We start from the raw sequence: 22,047 nt of genomic DNA on the forward strand, positions 1-22,047 counted from the left end.
GGAAATCGCGCCAATAGATAGGGGACCATCGATCAACAGTTCGGGGTGACTTTGACTAAACTTCGATTAGTTATCGAGTTTAATACCTGATGCATTATTTTAGTAATGTGGATGGAATTATCAATTTTTTGCTGTTTGTCATATCGAAAAGAAGATTAGATTAGGGACGACAAATTTATATTATAGTTGAAAGTTTTGCTCTACAGCGAGTCCGTTTAAATTAATCCACTGATCGAGTCAATCGGAGTTTTGGTCCAAACCGTCTTAGCATTAGATAAGAATTTTGTGCGAAATTAGCGAACGATATCGTAGAAGCATATTTGAATGATAGTATCGGCGTGTCCGACAAACGGATTCGAAGACCGCTCATCGTGAACAGGACCTCTTGAGCAGTCCTCTTGAAAAAATTGGACGGCGATCCCGAAATCGTTCACGTTTTAACCTCTATTAAGCTGGACCCCCCACCAGCGCAAATCAAGTTCGCATTAGGTCAAAAATTTAGTGCTATTTAGGTGCTAATTAAGTGCCCTAGTCCGAATTTTGGTGCTCGAACCGTTTAGCAGGAAATCGCGTAAAAAATGGGGGGGTCCAGCTTTATGGCAAGCTGGACCCCCCCATATCAGAAAATGGTCCTACAAAGAAGATAAGTACACTATAATTTAGTGCTAATTAAGTGCTAATTAAGTGCTCTAAAAAAACGATAAAATGTTGACAGATTATAACATTTATTTAAATATACCATTATATATTGAACACAGAACCGTCGCGGTCGACACTAACACTTAAAAAATTGCTGCATGAATATATTCGTTACTAAATTGATCGAAAACATATATTTCCCAAATCTGAGTTCATTGCTAACAGTAAAACAATTACAATAATTAACTTAGACCAGCCGTTGGCGCTGAGCACTAAGTTCCGTCACCTGATCGTCTACGAATTAGTTGCTCGCATGATTATAATATTAAAATAATTCTCAGACATTGTACTTTAAAAGAATATCACGATTCGAATTTAGTGTTAGCAGCTTAGTGTTGAAATTAATTAATTAATCAATACAGCGCGCGCTTCGCGGATAAACTAATTAATTTCAACGCTATACAGCTAGCACTAAATTCGAAACGTGATATTTTCTTAAAGTACAATGTCTCAGGATTATTTTAGGGACCAAAAACACGCGAGCACCTAATTCCTTGACGATGCAGTAACGAATTGAAGAGTGCTGCGCGCGCGCTCCATGAGTTAATTAATTATTTCAACCCTTGCAGTTAGCACTAAATTCGAATTGTAATATTTTCTTAAAGTACAATATCTCAGGATTATTTTAAGACCATAATCACGCGAGCACCTAATTCTTTGACGATTCTGTAAGGAAATTAGGAGCGCGGCGTGCGCGCTCCCATGCAGTTAATTAATTGGATTTCAAAACCCTTTCAGCTAGCACCTAAATTCGAAATTGTAATTATTGTCTTAAATACAATCTTGAGATTTATTTAAGACAAATAACAATCGACACCTAATTCTTGACGATATAGCAGTTGAAATAATTAATTATCAGAGCGGCGCGCCGCGCTCTCAATCGTTACAGATCGTCAAGGAATTAGGTGCTCGCTTTAGTGCACAAATAATCGTAATGATTGTCTTAAGAAATATACATTCGAATTATTCTAGCTGAAAGTTGAACCAATAATTACTATGAGCGCGCGCGCAGCCTTCAATTCGTTACTGCATCGCAAGAATTAGGTGCTCGCGTGTTTTGGTCCCATGACTAGAATTGTAACTTAAGAAAATATTACAATCGAATTAGTGCAGCTGAGGTGAAACAATTAATTATCTGGAGCCGCGATCGGACTTTATTCTTAGAATCGTCAAGATTAGTGCTCGAGTGATTATTTGGTCCAAAATAATCCGAATGTACTAAGAAAAATACAATTCAATTTAGTGACGATGCAAGCGTTGAACATAATTAACCATGGAGCGCGCGCGCAGCGCTCAATTCGTTACAGAATGTAAGATTAGGTTGCTCGCGGATTATGGTCCAAATAATCCTAAGACAATTGTATTTAAGACAATATACAATCGATTTAGTGCTACTGATAGCGTTGAAATCAATTAATTATCATGGAGCGCGCGCGCGCAGCTCCAATCGTTACGAATGTCAAGAATTAGTGCTTCGCTGTTTGGTCCAAATAATCTGAAGATTGTACTTAAGAAATTCTTCGGATTATTTGTGCAAAACGGAACTAATTCTTGACATCATCAGATGAGCGCGCGCGCGCGCTCCATGATGTTAGAATGTAATTGAATTCACGCTTGCGCGTTAGCCCCTAAATAATCGTAATATTGTACTTAAGTAAATATTCAATTCGAATTTTAGGACCATAACTACGCAGCACCTATCTTGACGATTCTGTAAATATGAGCGCGCGCGCGCGCCTCTCATGATGAATTAAGAATTAGGTCACGCTTTTGCGCTAGCCATAATTCGAATTGTATTTTTTAAAGTACAATTCGAGGATTTTTTGAGACCAACACGCAGCACCTAATTCTTGACGATCATAATTAACTATGGAGCGCGCGGCGCAGCACTTAATTGTTACGCATCGTCAAGAATTAGGTGCTCGCGTGTTATTTGGTCTAAATAATCCTGAGACATTGTACTTTAAGAAAATATCACATTCGAATTTAGTGCTAGCTGCAAAGGTTGAAATCAATTAATTCACTCATGGAGCGCGCGCGCAGCACTCTTCAATTCGTTACTGCATCGTCAAGGAATTAGGTGCTCGCGTGTTTTTGGTCCCAAAATAATCCTAAGACATTGTACTTTAAGAAAATATTACAATTCGAATTTAGTGCTAACTGCAAAGGGTTGAAATCAATTAATTCACTCATGGAGCGCGCGCGCAGCACTTTCAATTCGTTACTGCATCGTCAAGAATTAGGTGCTCGCGTGATTATTGGTCTTAAAATAATCCTAGATATTGTACTTTAAGAAAATATTACAATTCGAATTTAGTGCTAGCTGTATAGCGTTGAAATTAATTAATTTATCCATGGAGCGCGCGCGCCGCGCTCTATAATTCGTTACAGAATCGTCAAAGAATTAGGTGCTCGTGTGATTATGGTCTTAAAATAATCCTGAGATATTGTACTTTAAGAAAATATTACAATTCGAATTTAGTGCTAACTGCAAAGGGTTGAAATAAATTAATTAACTCATGGAGCGCGCGCGCAGCACTCTTCAATTCGTTACTGCATCGTCAAGGAATTAGGTGCTCGCGTGTTTTTGGTCCCAAAATAATCCTGAGACATTGTACTTTAAGAAAATATTACAATTCGAATTTAGTGCTAGCTGCAAAGGGTTGAAATCAATTAATTCACTCATGGAGCGCGCGCGCAGCACTCTTCAATTCGTTACTGCATCGTCAAAGAATTAGGTGCTCGCGTGTTTTTGGTCCCAAAATAATCCTGAGATATTGTACTTTAAGAAAATATTACAATTCGAATTTAGTGCTAGCTGTATAGCGTTGAAATTAATTAATTTATCCATGGAGCGCGCGCGCCGCGCTCTATAATTCGTTACAGAATCGTCAAGGAATTAGGTGCTCGCGTGTTTTGGTCCCTAAAATAATCCTAAGACATTGTACTTTAAGAAAATATTACAATTCAATTTTAGTGCTAGCTGCAAAGGGTTGAAATCAATTAATTAACTCATGGAGCGCGCGCGCAGCACTCTTCAATTCGTTACTGCATCGTCAAGGAATTAGGTGCTCGCGTGTTTTTGGTCCCAAAATAATCCTAGACATTGTACTTTAAGAAAATATTACAATTCGAATTTAGTGCTAGCTGCAAAGGTTGAAATTAATTAATTTATCCATGGAGCGCGCGCGCCGCGCTCTTAATTCGTTACTGCATCGTCAAGGAATTAGGTGCTCGCGTGTTTTTGGTCCCAAAATAATCTTGAGATATTGTACTTTAAGAAAATATTACAATTCGAATTTAGTGCTAGCTGTATAGCGTTGAAATTAATTAATTTATCCATGGAGCGCGCGCGCCGCGCTCTATAATTCGTTACTGCATCGTCAAGGAATTAGGTGCTCGCGTGTTTTTGGTCCCAAAATAATCCTAAGACATTGTACTTTAAGAAAATATTACAATTCGAATTTAGTGCTAGCTGCAAAAGGTTGAAATCAATTAATTAACTCATGGAGCGCGCGCGCAGCACTCTTCAATTCGTTACTGCATCGTCAAAGAATTAGGTGCTCGCGTGATTATGGTCTTAAAATAATCTTGAGATATTGTACTTTAAGAAAATATTACAATTCGAATTTAGTGCTAACTGCAAAGGGTTGAAATCAATTAATTAACTCATGGAGCGCGCGCGCAGCACTCTTCAATTCGTTACTGCATCGTCAAGGAATTAGGTGCTCGCGTGTTTTTGGTCCCAAAATAATCCTAAGACATTGTACTTTAAGAAAATATTACAATTCGAATTTAGTGCTAGCTGCAAAGGGTTGAAATCAATTAATTCACTCATGGAGCGCGCGCGCAGCGCTCTATAATTCGTTACAGAATCGTCAAGGAATTAGGTGCTCGCGTGTTTTTGGTCCCAAAATAATCCTGAGATATTGTATTTTAAGAAAATATTACAATTCGAATTTAGTGCTAGCTGTATAGCGTTGAAATTAATTAATTTATCCATGGAGCGCGCGCGCTGCGCTCTATAATCCGTTACAGAATCGTCAAGGAATTAGGTGCTCGCGTGTTTTTGGTCCCAAAATAATCCTAAGACATTGTACTTTAAGAAAATATTACAATTCGAATTTAGTGCTAGCTGCAAAGGGTTGAAATCAATTAATTAACTCATGGAGCGCGCGCGCAGCACTCTTCAATTCGTTACTGCATCGTCAAGGAATTAGGTGCTCGCGTGTTTTTGGTCCCAAAATAATCCTAAGACATTGTACTTTAAGAAAATATTACAATTCGAATTTAGTGCTAGCTGCAAAGGGTTGAAATCAATTAATTAACTCATGGAGCGCGCGCGCAGCACTCTTCAATTCGTTACAGAATCGTCAAGGAATTAGGTGCTCGCGTGTTTTTGGTCCCAAAATAATCCTGAGATATTGTACTTTAAGAAAATATTACAATTCGAATTTAGTGCTAGCTGTATAGCGTTGAAATTAATTAATTTATCCATGGAGCGCGCGCGCCGCGCTCTAAATTCGTTACAGCATCGTCAAGAATTAGGTGCTCGCGTGTTTTTGGTCCCAAAATAATCCTAAGACATTGTACTTTAAGAAAATATTACAATTCGAATTTAGTGCTAGCTGCAAAGGGTTGAAATCAATTAATTAACTCATGGAGCGCGCGCGCAGCACTCTTCAATTCGTTACTGCATCGTCAAAGAATTAGGTGCTCGCGTGTTTTTTGTCCCAAAATAATCCTAAGACATTGTACTTTAAGAAAACATTACAATTCGAATTTAGTGCTAGCTGCAAAGGGTTGAAATCAATTAATTAACTCACGGAGCGCGCGCGCCGCGCTCTATAATTCGTTACTGCATCGTCAAGGAATTAGGTGCTCGCGTGTTTTTGGTCCCAAAATAATCCTAAGACATTGTACTTTAAGAAAACATTACAATTCGAATTTAGTGCTAGCTGCAAAGGGTTGAAATCAATTAATTAACTCATGGAGCGCGCGCGCAGCACTCTTCAATTCGTTACTGCATCGTCAAGGAATTAGGTGCTCGCGTGTTTTTGGTCCCAAAATAATCCTAAGACATTGTACTTTAAGAAAATATTACAATTCGAATTTAGTGCTAGCTGTATAGCGTTGAAATTAATTAATTTATCCATGGAGCGCGCGCGCCGCGCTCTATAATTCGTTACTGCATCGTCAAGGAATTAGGTGCTCGCGTGTTTTTGGTCCCAAAATAATCCTAAGATATTGTACTTTAAGAAAACATTACAATTCGAATTTAGTGCTAGCTGTATAGCGTTGAAATTAATTAATTTATCCATGGAGCGCGCGCGCAGCGCTCTATAATTCGTTACTGCATCGTCAAGGAATTAGGTGCTCGCGTGTTTTTGGTCCCAAAATAATCCTAAGACATTGTACTTTAAGAAAACATTACAATTCGAATTTAGTGCTAGCTGCAAAGGGTTGAAATCAATTAATTCACTCATGGAGCGCGCGCGCCGCGCTCTATAATCCGTTACTGCATCGTCAAAGGAATTAGGTGCTCGCGTGATTTGGTCCTAAAATAATCCTGAGATATTGTACTTTAAGAAAATATTACAATTCGAATTTAGTGCTAGCTGTATAGCGTTGAAATTAATTAATTTATCCATGGAGCGCGCGCGCCGCGCTCTAAAGTTCCTTACAGAATCGTCAAGAATTAGGTGCTCGCGTGTTTTTGGTCCAAAATAATTCCTAAGACATTGTACTTTAAGAAAATATTACAATTCGAATTTAGTGCTAGCTGTATAGCGTTGAAATTAATTAATTTATCCATGGAACGCGCGCGCAGCGCTTTAAAGTTCCTTACAGAATCGTCAAAAAATTAGGTGCTCGCGTGATTATGGTCCTAAAATAATCCTAAGACATTGTACTTTAAGAAAATATTACAATTCGAATTTAGTGCTAGCTGCAAAGGGTTGAAATCAATTAATTCACTCATGGAGCGCGCGCGCAGCACTCTTCAATTCGTTACAAGATCGTCAAGGAATTAGGTGCTCGCGTGTTTTTTGTCCCAAAATAATCCTAAGACATTGTACTTTAAGAAAACATTACAATTCGAATTTAGTGCTAGCTGCAAAGGGTTGAAATCAATTAATTAACTCACGGAGCGCGCGCGCAGCACTCTTCAATTCGTTACTGCATCGTCAAAGAATTAGGTGCTCGCGTGTTTTTGGTCCCAAAATAATCCTAAGACATTGTACTTTAAGAAAATATTACAATTCGAATTTAGTGCTAGCTGTATAGCGTTGAAATTAATTAATTTATCCATGGAGCGCGCGCGCAGCGCTCTAAAGTTCCTTACAGAATCGTCAAAGAATTAGGTGCTCGCGTGATTATGGTCTTAAAATAATCCTGAGATATTGTACTTTAAGAAAATATTACAATTCGAATTTAGTGCTAGCTGTATAGCGTTGAAATTAATTAATTAACTCATGGAACGCGCGCGCAGCACTCTTCAATTCGTTACTGCATCGTCAAGGAATTAGGTGCTCGCGTGATTATGGTCTTAAAATAATCCTGAGACATTGTACTTTAAGAAAATATCACGATTTGAATTTAGTGCTGGCTGTATAGCGTTGAAATTAATTAATTTATCCGCGAAGCGCGCGCTGTATTGATTATTAATTAATTTCAACACTAAGCTGCTAACACTAAATTCGAATCGTGATATTCTTTTAAAGTACAATGTCTGAGAATTATTTTAATATTATAATCATGCGAGCAACTAATTCGTAGACGATCAGATGACGGAACTTAGTGCTCAGCGCCAACGGCTGGTCTAAGTTAATTATTGTAATTGTTTTACTGTTAGCAATGAACTCAGATTTGGGAAATATATGTTTTCGATCATTTTAGTAACGAATATATTCATGCAGCAATCTTTTTAAGTGTTAGTGTCGACCGCGACGGTTCTGTGTTCAATATATAATGGTATATTTAAATAAATGTTATAATCTGTCAACATTTTATCGTTTTTTTAGAGCACTTAATTAGCACTTAATTAGCACTAAATTATAGTGTACTTATCTTCTCTGTAGGACCATTTTCTGATATGGGGGGGTCCAGCTTTATGGCAAGCTGGACCCCCCCATTTTTTACGCGATTTCCTGCTAAACGGTTCGAGCACCAAAATTCGGACTAGGGCACTTAATTAGCACCTAAATAGCACTAAATTTTTGACCTAGTGCGAACTTGATTTGCGCTGGTGGGGGGTCCAGCTTAATAGAGGTTCCGTTTTACGCTTCACCGTGGCGCGCCTCGCCTCGCGCACCGCGACGGATCCGAAGAACGAGCCGGGCTCCTCCGATAGGATCTATCCTGATTCGCGTCGCGGACCGCAGCCGGAAGTGAATCAGCCGTGCGCGATCCCTCTTCTCGCTCGCAGATTCCAAAAAGCTCCGGTTCCGACCAGGTCAGACTTAGAGCCTCCGCACAAGACTCTCGTAAGATAGCGTAGCGTAACGTAACGTGGATCAACGCACGAGAAACGTATTGACATATAACGTCGTAACCGATACGTTTGGTTACACTACGTTACCATACGAAAGTCTTGTACGGAGCCTCTTAATCGGAAGATGGAAACGAGCTTACGTCAAGCACGAGAAATGTCGAAGCCGTTCGTGAGTCATTTGTTGCGGGCTCAATATGCAAAAACCAAACAGGGCGAGCTCGTGGGAAAGCGGCCATAGTCGAGGATCGGAATTGTTCGTTGACGCGAATTTCGCGAAAACGCGCTCGCTTCGTTATATATTCTTACTTCTTACTCAACTTAAATAAATTTGATCTTTTCTCTCGCGCTGCCCTTTCTTCGTATAGTTCCCGCTCGACTCGCTTGCATATCGTGATCGTAACGTTTTCATTCTACGCATGTGCATAGTGAGGACTGAGAACGGAAAAGGTCCAGATACTAATGACTTTCCGGTTCTTTTTGGTGTAAAACCTTTTTTTGTGTAGCTGAACTTTTGGCGTGCTTTTCGTCTTTTCTCTTTCTCTCTCCAACGTTTGATTGTAGACCTATTTCGACTAGACTCTAAATTAATTTGATCAACTTGATTAATTTGACGATTAACTTATCAAGAAATATGTATATACGTGACATGTATTATTATTCTCCCAGACAACACAATGTCCAAAATCGGGACATAAGACGTCCTTAAGATGTAAGAGAATTAGAAAAAGATAAGAAATAAATTAAACCGAGATTACAGTTAATCCGCATTGGTAAAATTGGACATTATTCCCGTTTATTGTTAATCCGCTCGATCTTTCTCTCCTTAGGCGAGAAAAGAACATATATACAAGTCTAACAATTTTCAGCGAGATACGAAATTGTGTCGAGTGGTCTGGTCCGGGTAAAAAATCGTGAGCACGTTTCCTCAAAGCGTGCACAGAAAAAAAAATGTTCTTTATTTGAAAATATCTTTAGTTTCAACGTGGAAATCTTAATTGAAATGAGATTATATATTGCGTTAAACTTGCTTGAAGAAAACTTGCTTAAAGAAAACTAAGCTTGAAGAAAATTTGCTTAAATGAAGTCACTATATATATAGTACAACACTAAGAAAAAAAAATGTTGAAATAAAAAGTTGAAATTCTTATAAGATATAGATTGTTTCATATACTATAAGCAAGATCACTACTTATAAATCTTCTTAATTTTATAAAAATTTCAACTTTTTATTTCAACATTTTTTTCTGGGTTGCACTATATGACTTCATTCAAATAAGTTTTCTTCAATATAATCTCATTTCAAAATTTCCACGTTGAAACTAAAGATATTTTCAAACCAAGAATATTCTTCTCGTGAAGACGATTGTCTACGACCGAGTGTTACGGGAAAAAAGGGGCCTGGATTTATTTATTTTTCAGCCTTCTCCTAAACCGCAAATCGCCAACAACCTACGTTCCGTACGTGGCGTATACCGGGACAATCGGCAGCCGCGCTCGGGGGTGGGAGAGCATACCGATAAAACTACACTCGTGCTCTCTCGTCGCCTCAGTGTTGCGTCGCCACGGTGTGTATACGAACGCATCGCGCAGTGACGTCGCGAAGCGCAGCGCAGCGAAGCGCAGCGAAGCGAAACGGAGCGGAGTGAAGTTGCCTCCGTCTCGCGTAGCATAGCCGAGTATTTCTATTTGTGCGGCACGCAGAAGCGGTGTCAGCGGTGACGTTAATGCACTCGCGCGCGCGCATGCGAGAGACAGAGAGAGAAAGAGTGAGAGAAGGAGGTCGGTCTGGTCGGAGCAAGAGAGGGAAGGAGACAAGGAGAATGATGCGGCGACGCGGCAGGGGCAGGAGGGCGACACGGGAAGTGTAACGCGGCGAGCAAGATAGAGATATAGAACGAGCCGAGAGAGTTTGGAGGGAAAGCGACAGCGCTAAACGGAAGTGAGAAGAAACGAGCGGAACGGAGTGAGAGCAAATGCGACGGGTGCGAGAAGGAGAGAGCGAGGGACTGTCGTAGAGTCGTAGTCGTAGCCGAGTTCGGTCGGCTCGGCCAATCGGCTGCGCGCACGCTCGCGCTCGCGCGCGCCTACCGGGCGTATGTATGTACATACAGGGTGGTTTCGTGGACCGCGCGACGCCCCGCGCCGTGCGTCATTCGTCGATTCTCCTCGCCTCGACCGGCACCCGATGGAGGTTAGGGTTAGGTTCGCCGACGTTCGTCCGCGCTGAAGTGAAACACTGAACGATCCCGAGCCGAGAACGCGCGCGCGAGAGAGGGACACAATCCGGACAGTGCCGCCGTCGACTCTCCGTCACGTCACGCCTGTGGTATATCGTGCGCGCAACGCGTTCCAAACGGATAAATAATGTCGAGCAGTGTGTGTCACGCGCCCTTGCCAGCACGAATGGAAGCGTTCACCACGAGGCTCTGCCTGCGTGCGGTCGATCAGTATGAGCGGCTTCTACAGACGCACTTCAACAAGGTACGCGGCCGCCCTACGGATCGACACAATCCCCGGGACCCGGGACCCCGGATTGTCGGGGGGAGTGGGAGGGGGACGGAGGAGGCCAGTCGCTCCCCGTGCCCTTTTCTCTTTCCGCGCCTCTCGCGTCGAGAATCTCCCGTTTCGCGCGAGGAGCGAGGACGCGTCGATGGAATGCCAAGTATGAGATTAAACGCGCAAACGGCGTGCATACGCACGCAGCTGTGTCTACATGCTCTAGATTGACGTAATCAACGATAACCGGGCAGGCCACGTCGTTTAACGTGACCGGAGTACCCCGGCGTATAAAAATTCGCGAAGGACCTTCGGGATACGGGATACTTATGTCGCGCAACACCGACCGAATCGAATCGTGTGACTATAACTACTCGGTTTTCAATAGAAGATCATTGACCCGTTGTTGTTCACGTATTTACCCCACTGGGCCTACGTCCACGATTTCATCTCGCTCGACGAGTGATCGTGTATCGTACAGGGTGTCCTGAACGAAGACTACGTCTGCGCGATGGCCGTTTGTTAGTTAATCGAAATGACTCGACTCGTGTTCGTCTGTTAAAGCGGTTTCATCGATTCCACCGCGTGGTGGAACTAAAAAGTGCTCGTAATATATATTTTAGATTAATCTATTCATTCTATTCCGGGAACACACGCGTTTTTCTAGAACGCAGGTAACGTTATAGATGTAGTAAATAGAAAATGCGGGAAGAGAGAGAGAGAGAGAGAGATGAGATTAAAAAAAAAAGGAATGCGCGCTCTGTGTCTCTGGACAGAACAGGTAGCGTACATTGAAAAAAGTGATCGATAATGGTCACTGATTTCAACATCTGTTAATCTCTAACCGACTGTTAACCAGCTTCTGTTAGGTCTGTTTGCGTTGTCTGCACTTTTTGCACTTCTTCTCTTTCTCTTTCTCCAACGCCCAATGTAGATTTATCTCGTTTTAAGTGCAGGAATTTTTTAAAATTTCAAGCAACACGAACAAATTTATTGGCTATTCTGAAAAGTTGACGGTCGGTTAGTAACAGACTTTGGAAATAGTGACCTTAAATAAAAAGTGATATTGTTGCGTCCCTGATTATCCGTTTATTCGTACGTATATAAGAACTCCTTGTATAAGAATAACTCGTCCAGAAAAATCGAGAATAAATTGAAGATGAAGATTCTTCATTTCAATATCCTTCGATTTCTATCAACCATCAGCCGGATCTGTGAAGTTGGCACGACATTCTACGAATTTCAAAAAAATTATAAAAGTTCTGGTAGCACTTTTTATAGTTCTACAGTTCCTGATAAAAATTAAAAAGAGTTCCGCATTCCTTATATTAAAAAATTGAAATTGAAATAATGTCGTGCTAACTTCGCGAATCTAGCACGACACTTTTCCTCTAAAGTACCAAAATGCGTTGAATATTATAATATTTCACAATAGTTCCCGATAGTTCTAATCAAATTCCACACATATATACAATTTTAGATCGATATTCCACCAATTAACATTTTTAAACAATTATGATGTCCGCGCCCAGCGTGACGCTTAATGACAAGTGTCGTGCTGAAGATTTTCCGCGGTTTAACGATTATTTTTGACAGTTCTAAAAGAGTTCTGTGCCTTAGAATTAGTCGTAAAGAAAGAGTTCCGGTGATTAACAATTTTTTAAACAATTTTAACAGTTACGTCCAGCACGACACTTAGTGAATATGTGTCGTGCTGATGATTTTTCGCAGTTCTGAAGGGAGTTCTCGGTAGTTTAGCGGAGTTCTATATGATTTAGAATTATTTTTACAAACAGTTCCGGTGATTAGCTATTTTTTAAACAATTTTTGTAATCCACGCCCAGCACGACGCTTAATGACAAGTGTCGTGTTGAAGATTTTACGCGGTTTAACGATTATTTTTGACAGTTCTAAAAAAGTTCTGTTAGAATTAGTTGTAAAGAAAGTTCCGGTGATTAACAATTTTTTAAACAATTTTAACAGTTACGTCCAGCACGACACTTAGTGAATATGTGTCGTGCTGATGATTTTCCGCAGTTCTGAAGGGAGTTCTCGGTAGTTCTAGCGGAGTTCTATGATTTAGAATTATTTTTGCAAACAGTTCCGACTGTTTACTATTTTTTAAACAATTTTAGCAGTTGCGTCCAGCACGACGTTTAGTTAAAATGTCTTGTGCTGATGAATTTCTGCGGTTCTAATGATAGTTCTCGGTAGTTCTAGCAGAGTTCTATGCTTTAGAATTAGTTCTAAAAAGAGTTCCGGTGATTTTAGCTATTTTTTTAAACAATTTTTGTAATCCACGCCCAGCACAGCGCTTAATGACAAGTGTCGTGTTGAAGATTTTACGCGGTTTAACGATTATTTTTGACAGTTCTAAAAGAGTTCTGTGCCTTAGAATTAGTTGTAAAGAAAGTTCCGGTGATTTACAATTTTTTAAACAATTTTTTGTGTCGTGCTGGACGTAACTGTTAAAATTGTTTAAAAAATTGTTAATCACCGGAACTTTCTGTAGTCTCGGACTAATTCTAAGGCACAGAACTCTTTTAGAACTGTCAAAAATAATCATTAAACCGCGGAAAATCTTCAGCACGACACTTGTCATTAAGCGTCACGCTGGGCGCGGACATCATAACTGTTTAAAAATGTTAATTGGTGGAATATCGATCTAAAATTGTATATATGTGTGGAATTTGATTAGAACTATCGGGAACTCTTGTGAAATATTATAATATTCAACGCATTTTAGTACTTTAGAGGAGAAGTGTCGTGCTAGATTCGCGAAGTTAGCACGACATTATTTCAATTTCGATTTTTTAATATAAGGAATGCGGAACTCTTTTTAATTTTTATCAGGAACTGTAGAACTATGAAAAGTGCTACCAGAACTTTTATAATTTTTTTTAAATTTGTAGAATGTCGTGCCAACTTCACAGATTCCCATCAACCGTCCTTTCTTCTTTCAGATTCGAAGTTCTTTTAAAGAAATCCGTTGGGAAGTGAGGAATCTTTTTTACATGTAATACACATATAATAAACAATTATTTATTTCGATCTGACTGGCCACTTCATTGAATATTAAACTTATCACGATATTTCGACCATGGGGGTTGTGGTCTTTATCAAGTACTAATTTTAGGGCCGGTCTATAATCAGTCGTATGTCGGAGTCGGATGTCGAAACGTAGCCGATGGTCCAATGAGGAAAATTCGTTTCCGAAAAAGAAATTCTCTCATTGAACCATCGGCTACGTTCCGACATCCGACTCCGACATACGACTGATTGTAGACCGGCCTTAAGTCATAACGGTAAAACTATGGTCATTATACAAAATATCTGAAATATAATAAACTAAAAAAAATATAATATAATAATATATAACAAGCTGGAATATAATAATGACTTATAGTAAGCCATGGTACGGGCGCATTGAAAGATATTTCATCTCTTTATCGTGTATATCGTAAAAACCGTGTAAATAATCTTGCCGTTTTTATCAACGTTTTTACTCGACCAACGTGACGAATAATCAGGTATCTTTTCCTGCATTTAATTTGTTGATAAATATATTATGCGTGTGCATAAAATTTCTTTTTTTTTTTACCGTGAGAGAAAGAGAGAAAGAGAATAGAGGAACACGTTCGATGCAGCTGGCGTAACAGGAGGTCGCTCGAGCAGTGACGTAGGTACATCTTCGTTCTTTCCGAAGCTTTCCAACTTTCTTCGCCTCGCCGCGCTTCCTCGAATCCTCTTCGAACTAATCTCCGACCCGGATGGATCTTCGCTTCGCCTCTCGCGGTATCGCGAAAGGCGGATACCGACGATTAATCACGATGCGAAGCCTTGATACGGGAATACGCGTGAAAAATAATGATAGGTTTTCCTATTAATGACGCACGCGCGCATTACCGGGCGGCACAGTCATCATTGATGATATGTAGTGGCATTAATATTACACGTCCACGTGCCGCGATCTCGCAGTTGGACGCAGCGCGGAGAAAATAAGAGGAAAACGGGGAGGAATATTCATAAATTCATAATTTACGGATACCACGAGTTCTCGTGACACGAGACGCTTTGTCGTGTGAAATCTCTCCGCGCGTTTCGATCTCGACGGACGAGGTCGAGGGAGACCCCGAACGATCTCTCTCCGGACACTGGACAGGCAGGGATGTCCAGCGACGGGACGCGTCAGCGTGCCACTTCAGGTGCCTGGCAGGTTGAAAGGGTTAAGCGTGTAACCTAGTTGGAGCGAGAGAACCCGCTCGACGATGCCTTACGATTTCGCGGAGCGATACGCGGCTGCGACAGATCGCTCGAGGCGCGCGGTTGGCACAGTTTTAAGCGCGCGGATACACTTGTTACCGAGTCGCGCGGCCACGGGAGTTGGTTACGTTTTGCCGTTGGTAATAATCTCGCCGTGGTAATTTAATAACGGGAATCGGGCGCGGGCGCGAGCGGCTCGTAACGGCGCAGGTAACACGCAGGCGGATTGTCCGCGCCGGACAACATCTATATTGCCCGCGCGTTGTAGTTTCGTTAACGTTAAAGCGTCGCGTTACTCGCGGCACCATTTGCCCGGCTCTATTTATCGCCACAAAAGCCATTTAGCGGCGATTCGAGGCAGGATGACCGCGAGCGTGATTGATCCGAACGCGTGTCCGGCCGAACTTAACGGACGGAGGCTATACTTAGCGCGCGCGTGTTACAGCGCCGTCGTTATGCACAATTAACATTCATTTACGCTTGTTTTCCTTTCTAAAACGCAGGCGTATTCATAGTTACGAACGTAATCCTCCGTATTTTTCCAGAAACACTTTTTTCAGTCATTTTCCTTTTTATTATGGAGATTTTTTTATTACGAGAAACTCGCAGAACATTTTTGCGGCGGTGAAACTGAAACATTATAAGCCTGTTCGTTTTCGCTGCACTTTTGAACTAGTGCAATAAGTTAGAATGAAAGAAAATATATTTGTTTCATTCTAACTTATTGCACTAATTCAGAAGTGCAGCGAAAACGAACAGGCCTATTGTAGCGATTTGTCGTCAGCTGACTGAACAATCTTGGTTGTTTGCGAAATTTTACGGTAATCTACGATGTGTGCATGATGCGATAAGATTATTACATTTCAGTTCTAAGTATAGAAAGAAACCGCACTGTTAAAATAGCATTTTGTACTGTGCTGTACTTTTCGTTTGGTTCTATCGCGATAAAAACATTGATAAAATTAGCGATAAAAGAACTTCCTTGGTTATCTAAATTGTAATACTATGCGCGTTATAACACGAGATATAAAGAGAAGTCGACAAAGGAATTGTAATTAGAAAGAGAAATTAATGGCTCGTTGATTTAGCGCGTTGATCGAGAATGCAGGATAGAGAAAATAGACATTCGAGCTTAACGCGGGATGTACTCATGTTCTAGTATCATTAACGAGAAATTGGTGTAGACTGACACTGTAGCGAAAAGTAACACCTTAAGTATTCTACTGTAAAATGCGCTTTTTTCGGGATTTTTTTACAAGAAACCAGTGAAAATTGTTAATATCAGCTTTTTATGTATATATTTTATTATATTTAGAGAACATAAAAAATATTTTTTGAAACTGAATTAATGAATATAAATATTAATTAAACCGTATCGAATACATGGCAAAAAAACGGTGCCCGCATGATTGCGCCCATTCTGGTTGTCTGAAAATAAAATTCAAAAAGATTCTTAATTAGTATGAGTTTGGCTATAGCAGGAACTAGAATGGAATTAAAAAATTGAAAATTTAAAAAATGGCGGCACTTTGAAAATTTAGTATGAATTTTCTTAATCTTTCGAAGGTTGCCAAAATCGTAAAAAAATTTTTTTTACTTAATTCTAGTTCCTGCTATAGCCAAACTCATACTAATGAAGAATCTTTTTGAATTTTTTGTTTCAGACAATCAGAATGGGCGCAATCATGCGGGCACCGTTTTTTTGCCATGTATTCGATAGGGCTTAATTAATATTTATATTCATTAATTTAGCTTCAAAAAATATTTTTTATGTTCTCTAAAGATAATAAAATATATACATAAAAAGCTAATATTAACAATTTTCACTGGTTTCTTGTAAAAAAATCCCGAAAAAAGCGCATTTTACAGTAGAATACCCCCTTAACTGGGCAGTGTATATATTTGTATATATTTTGAAGGTAACTATCGTTTTAATTTATTATCTCGCGAAGATTATCTTGTATGTAAGACGCATTCGCAAGATGATTTGTATTAGAGTTGATGAGTTAATGCGATTCTCCCTAAAACCCGTATCAGACTACGGATTGGGATTGAGATAGGATTGAAATTTAATCAATGAGAATAGAGAAAATTGATATCAAGTTTAAGTAAACTTTGCATTGATCGGTCGAATTTCAATCCAATCTCAATCCCATTTAACTCTTCGTAGTCACACTTCTCTAGAATCCCGCGGTAGTCACACTGGATCGTATTGACCCAGTCGATTTTTAATGGTTGCCATTTTAATGGTATCGGTCCGATCGGGTTCAAATAATTCTGGAACATACCTTGAACATTCTAGAATATAAAACAACTGCGGTTTTGTGAGAAATCAAATGGCAACATATTGAAAAAAAATCTTGAGCGAGTACATGATTAACGGTCTTTACCTATAGAGGATACTTCAAACTCTTGTAGATAGCGGACCAAGTCCCATTTTAAGCTAGGCATTTAGCTGATATTTAGATCCAAACGAAGGTGGGTCAAATTGACCCATGTGTGACTACAAAGGGTTAAGCTCTAAGCCTTAAGAAATTGATCAATCACATTCGAATTTGAGGAGAATAATCGACTGTAATTGGTCGAATTCTTAGGGCTTAGGACTTAAAACACCTATTGTAGATCCGGACTAAGCAAGGCCGGACAACTTCAACCAAGTTTTTGAATTCATCATCGATTATCAATTCAAAATTACTTGAAGCAAAATGTTTAGCTATACCTACGTAACTCGTTGTCTGTAATCTAATCTTTCTCGTTCCATATATTTAACAACAAAAAGATCAAGTTAATAAGTCTATGTTAACAGAATAGTACAGGTGTTACCTACTTGTTAAGTTAATCGCTGATTAAGTTAACTGAAATTTCCGACCGAAGACACCTTAAGACATGCGAACATCGTGCCGTGCGTGTAATGAGTATAAATTGAGAGAATTAATTCGCCATCGAGTCTGTGGAATCGAAATTCAAGTCCTGTGGAAAAATGTTAAATCCGCCGGTCTAAATTAAGCGAGGTATAACACAAATAGATACACACGGCGAACAACCGCATCGCCTTGCATTAATAAGAACCTCGACATTTCGATCGTCTCTCCCCCGTTCCCGGTCTCCCCCCCCCTCCCGGAGCGACCGTGAACACGCTGAAATCGGCCCTGCGGCGACAAGTGGCACGGTGCAACTCGAATAAAAGTCACTGACGTCAGTAGGTATAGCGTGAGACGCGATCCGTATTTATGAAACAATCGCGCTTCGAGTTCTGTTTTTTTTTCTCTTTCCTTCCTTTCCTCTCCCTCTTGCATCCTCCTCCAGAGAGGCACGCACACGCACGGCCCCGCCGCCCCGGCGGCCGGCGGGTGACCGCGGCATCACGGGCGATTTTTTGTTCGTTCCTTTTTTGTCAACTTCGTAATGAGATCCGCCGATAATTCGCGACATTTATCTGGTTACGTGTAAGTCAATAATACGTTCCCGCGATCCATCAAACGTCCAATTAACTAATCAGTTCGCCGTCGCCCGCAATCGCAGAGACATGAGATGAGATGCGAGCCAATAATCGAGGCCGAAATCACGGTCGAATTATCATGCGCGTGGACCTTGTCGCGCGGAGATTAAAATGAATGGTGTATCGCGATATCGAATATTCACGTCGAAAAGCGCGGTAACGCGACTTAACGCGAATAATAATAAACAGCCTTTGCGCACCGCGCGCAGGCTTGTCAACTTTCAACGTAACGAGATAACTCGGATCATCTTGTTGTGATCGAAGATCGTCTCAAATTTATTGATTCCCGCTTCAGTGGCGAGGCCGATCCGGTCGGATGCAATCTCGTCGTATCGAGTCCCCCCCGGTTTCGGACGACTGAAATTTCGAGGCGGCGCGCCCTATAGCGTAACACATTTGTCCCGGTTGGATTAAATTCTTAGTAGGCCTCTCTGGTTGCAGCCCTCGAGCAAGGAGCAAACGCAATTGAGCAGTCATGATTCGATGGGCAACAAGGACCACCGTCGACAGAAAGATGGGCCCGGCAGCAGCAGTAGCAGCACTTACAGTGCCTTTCGTCAATGGCGACGGAGCACTTCGATGGGCTCTCGCGGCAACCGATCCAGCAGCGCTGGCTCCAGATCATCCAGCTTGCTCGCCAAATTGCCCAACGATCCGGCCACCATACGAAAGATGGAACAATTCCCCCTGGTCTTGTCCGACGCGACGATGCCGGACGAGGATCTCTCCTTGAAATTCCTCGCCCTGGTACGTGTATTTATATTCATACCTAGCTAGTCCGTAACACACACGTGTGCGCTCGTTTTCCGAAAAACCATTTTACCTGATTTTACGTCATCTTTCATGTTCCAGAATGCTCTGGATCTGACAGCGCCAGCCAGCGACGTACTCTTAAAGAACCGACTAAAGTCCTGGTTTCAACTATCGGGCCACCCGGACGGCTTTGCACCCGCCGGTCCTGGCACCGTCTGGAAGAGGAAGACCGGTGGCGCTGAAAATACGGAGCGCATTGTTTATGAGACCCTGAGCAACGAGGGAGCGTTGCGGGATTGCATTCCGAGGTTTGCTTGAAATTCCTTTCGGTTTTTTATGGCGACGTAAGTAGGTAGGATAGACCTCAGGACTCAACTTTTGTTGCTCCTCGCAGATATTACCGGGAGGTTGAGTACAAGGGCGACACGTTCATCGAGCTGCAGGATCTGCTCTTCGGTTTCAACGATCCGCACGTGATGGATATCAAGATGGGCACGCGGACTTTCCTCGAGTCCGAGGTGTCCAAGACCACCGCTAGGCCAGACCTCTATCAGAAAATGATTGCCGTCGATCCGGACGCACCGACCCAGCTGGAGCACGAGCAACGCGCCGTGACTAAATTACGGTACATGCAGTTCCGCGAGCAGCAGAGCTCGACTTGCAGCCACGGTTTTCGCATCGAGGCGATGAAGCTGCCGGGTGCACCGCCGATCACCGATCTCAAAAAGGTCAAGTCGCATTCGGAGGTGCTCGACATTATAAGACAATTTCTCAGCAAGCGCGAGGACACTTGTCAAAAGATCCTCGCGCGTCTCAAGAGTCTACGAATTAAAATTGAGGAGTCGAAATATTTTGAAACTCACGAGGTACGATACGTCACTTGTTTCTGCCGATTGTCATAAGGTTTATTTTGTACGTCTATTTGTTCAAACTCATTATTTTATTTTTTAGGTAATCGGCAGCAGTATTTTCATGATTTTCGACAGCGAAAAGGTGGGCGTTTGGCTAATAGATTTCGCGAAAACACGGGAGGTGCCGGACGGACGAAAACTCACGCACAGGCGTCCTTGGGAGGAGGGCAACCACGAAGAGGGTTTCTTATATGGATTGGACAGCTTAATTTCAACCATAGAAGAAGTCCGCCTTTCTCCATAAATATTTTCAATGCTCGCGTGACGGAATTCAGGAGACTTTTCTACTCTACAAAACGTCGTTTACTCATGCACATGTAACGAGTGAAAAAAGTATTCGTATTCCATCGTTTATAAACGATTTTTAATTAATGTAAGTGCGCCAGTATCACCGGATCATCGAGAAGTGGAGTTTATCATTATGATGAGTAAATTGAGTAATGTGCTGACCGCCAAAAAGTGGTATACCCGTTTCACTCACTTCTGGTCTTATCGCAAGTCCAACATATTCATCGTCGTTATTTATGTCGCCGATATGTATATTTAACGTGGAAGACTGCTTTCTATTGCATTTTACGCGCATTTTTGTAAGAGACGTATCTCCAAACGAAATTCGCAACATATTACTCTGTGTACAAACGCGTAATGTACAAAAATAGCTTTTAAGTTAGCGATAAGTAACCTAACGTGCTGAGCTAAACGAAACTTATTTATGAGGAGTGCTTACGTCGAATAATAATAATGTTCTTACTTTTTTTAAAGAGTACTTGTCTCGAGTTGCTTCGTGTTTGAACTTGTAGGAATAAATAAATAATCTTCATATACATATACTTGTATCCACAGACTTGTTTTATTCATTTTAAGCAACATGAATCATGGATGGCGTAAACTTGAGAAAGAATTATTTAGAATAATTATGATTCAATAAGATTTAATAAAAACGACTGAAAAACTATTCGATGCAAAAAGTCACGGTCGATTTGCCAATATCACATTAAATATTTGTCGAAAGTTTTTTTTGGCTTTCAATTCTGTTTTCTAAAGAGACATTTAGAAAACAGATAATATGCTTTTTGTATAATTCAGCGATTATTTAAATGAGAATTTCGTAAAAATTCATTTTTTTCGTATCTTATCTCTAACCTGTAGCTCTCGTGCCACTGAATATATTACAATAATTCCGCGATTTACGATGACTCGATGACCATCAGTCGTTTATCGAATATTATGGAAGGTTTCGTTTGCGTCACTTTTTTGGTCGATTTGGATATGAACAAGAGAAAAATTAAAAAACACATAATAAATACATGAAAGATAAAGATAGCGAGGTATAACAAGGTGTTTAAAATCAATCAATCGTTATATCGCTTAGTAGATTTCATCGGAGCCTAACTCCGATATCTTTAATCGGATCAAAATCATGTTGATCTATCTTATCAGATATCGTGTGACAAAATCATCGGCATCCATAACGAGTTATGTAGTCAGATCCACACACACACAAAAGTTCCTCTTTTTTCAATATATCTTTTCGAACGATGAATTAATTTTTTTGTATTACTAAAAAAATATCTTGAATTTTTGTCGTTAAAATGATTTAACACTGTGGAGATCATTTCCTCATTATCCCTACAGCACGCATGTCTAATGTCTAAGAGTCGTCGTAGAGACGTCAAGATGTCTAAAAAAAATGTCTTAAAGATGTCTACAGTTCCGATTTAGCCCATATAGTGATAATTTTTCATCTTTCAAGTCCAATTTGCGTAAACAAAATTTACCAATATAATAATTTCATTTTTAATGTATCTCAGTTTTTTCATATTCTTGAGCCGGAAACTTTTGGATTTATCTTATTACACACGTAAGTCGAGCATCTCGTTCTGTCGTCGCGTGAATTGTGTACATACATACATGCGTGAACAGGCGAACGGCAC

At 40.6% G+C, this 22,047-nt stretch overlaps 1 protein-coding gene across 4 annotated transcripts; it reads left to right on the top strand.

Moving 5' to 3' along the window:
- The first annotated feature begins 9,732 nt into the window (after positions 1–9,732).
- Positions 9,733–20,943, top strand: Ip3k1 (inositol-trisphosphate 3-kinase-like protein). Of its 4 annotated transcripts, none has more exons than XM_077409838.1 (5): positions 9,733–10,672; positions 18,875–19,196; positions 19,302–19,510; positions 19,597–20,068; positions 20,154–20,943. In XM_077409838.1, exons 1-5 carry the CDS (start codon positions 10,641–10,643, stop codon positions 20,355–20,357), a joined length of 1,239 nt encoding a protein of 412 aa, XP_077265964.1. In that variant the 5' UTR covers positions 9,733–10,640; the 3' UTR covers positions 20,358–20,943. The 4 variants fall into 4 exon arrangements, with proteins under 4 accessions (XP_077265964.1, XP_077265963.1, XP_077265965.1 ...); XM_077409837.1 differs by having other exon boundaries at positions 18,891–19,196; XM_077409839.1 differs by lacking the exon at positions 9,733–10,672 and adding an exon at positions 10,827–10,853 and having other exon boundaries at positions 18,891–19,196.
- The last annotated feature ends 1,104 nt before the right edge of the window (positions 20,944–22,047 follow it).

This window comes from Temnothorax americanus, unplaced genomic scaffold, assembly GCF_048541705.1.
Source record: "Temnothorax americanus isolate GAGA-0224 unplaced genomic scaffold, ASM4854170v1 Scaffold27, whole genome shotgun sequence".
In the NCBI taxonomy this organism is placed as follows: domain Eukaryota; kingdom Metazoa; phylum Arthropoda; class Insecta; order Hymenoptera; family Formicidae; genus Temnothorax; species Temnothorax americanus.

Coding starts and splice junctions, on each gene's coding strand:
- Ip3k1 (XM_077409837.1), top strand. CDS start 10,556: ATGTCGAGCAGTGTGTGTCACGCGCCCTTGCCAGCACGAATGGAAGCG. Junction 10,673..18,890: donor TACAGACGCACTTCAACAAG/GTACGCGGCCGC, acceptor CTCTGGTTGCAG/CCCTCGAGCAAGGAGCAAAC. Junction 19,197..19,301: donor CCTTGAAATTCCTCGCCCTG/GTACGTGTATTT, acceptor TTCATGTTCCAG/AATGCTCTGGATCTGACAGC.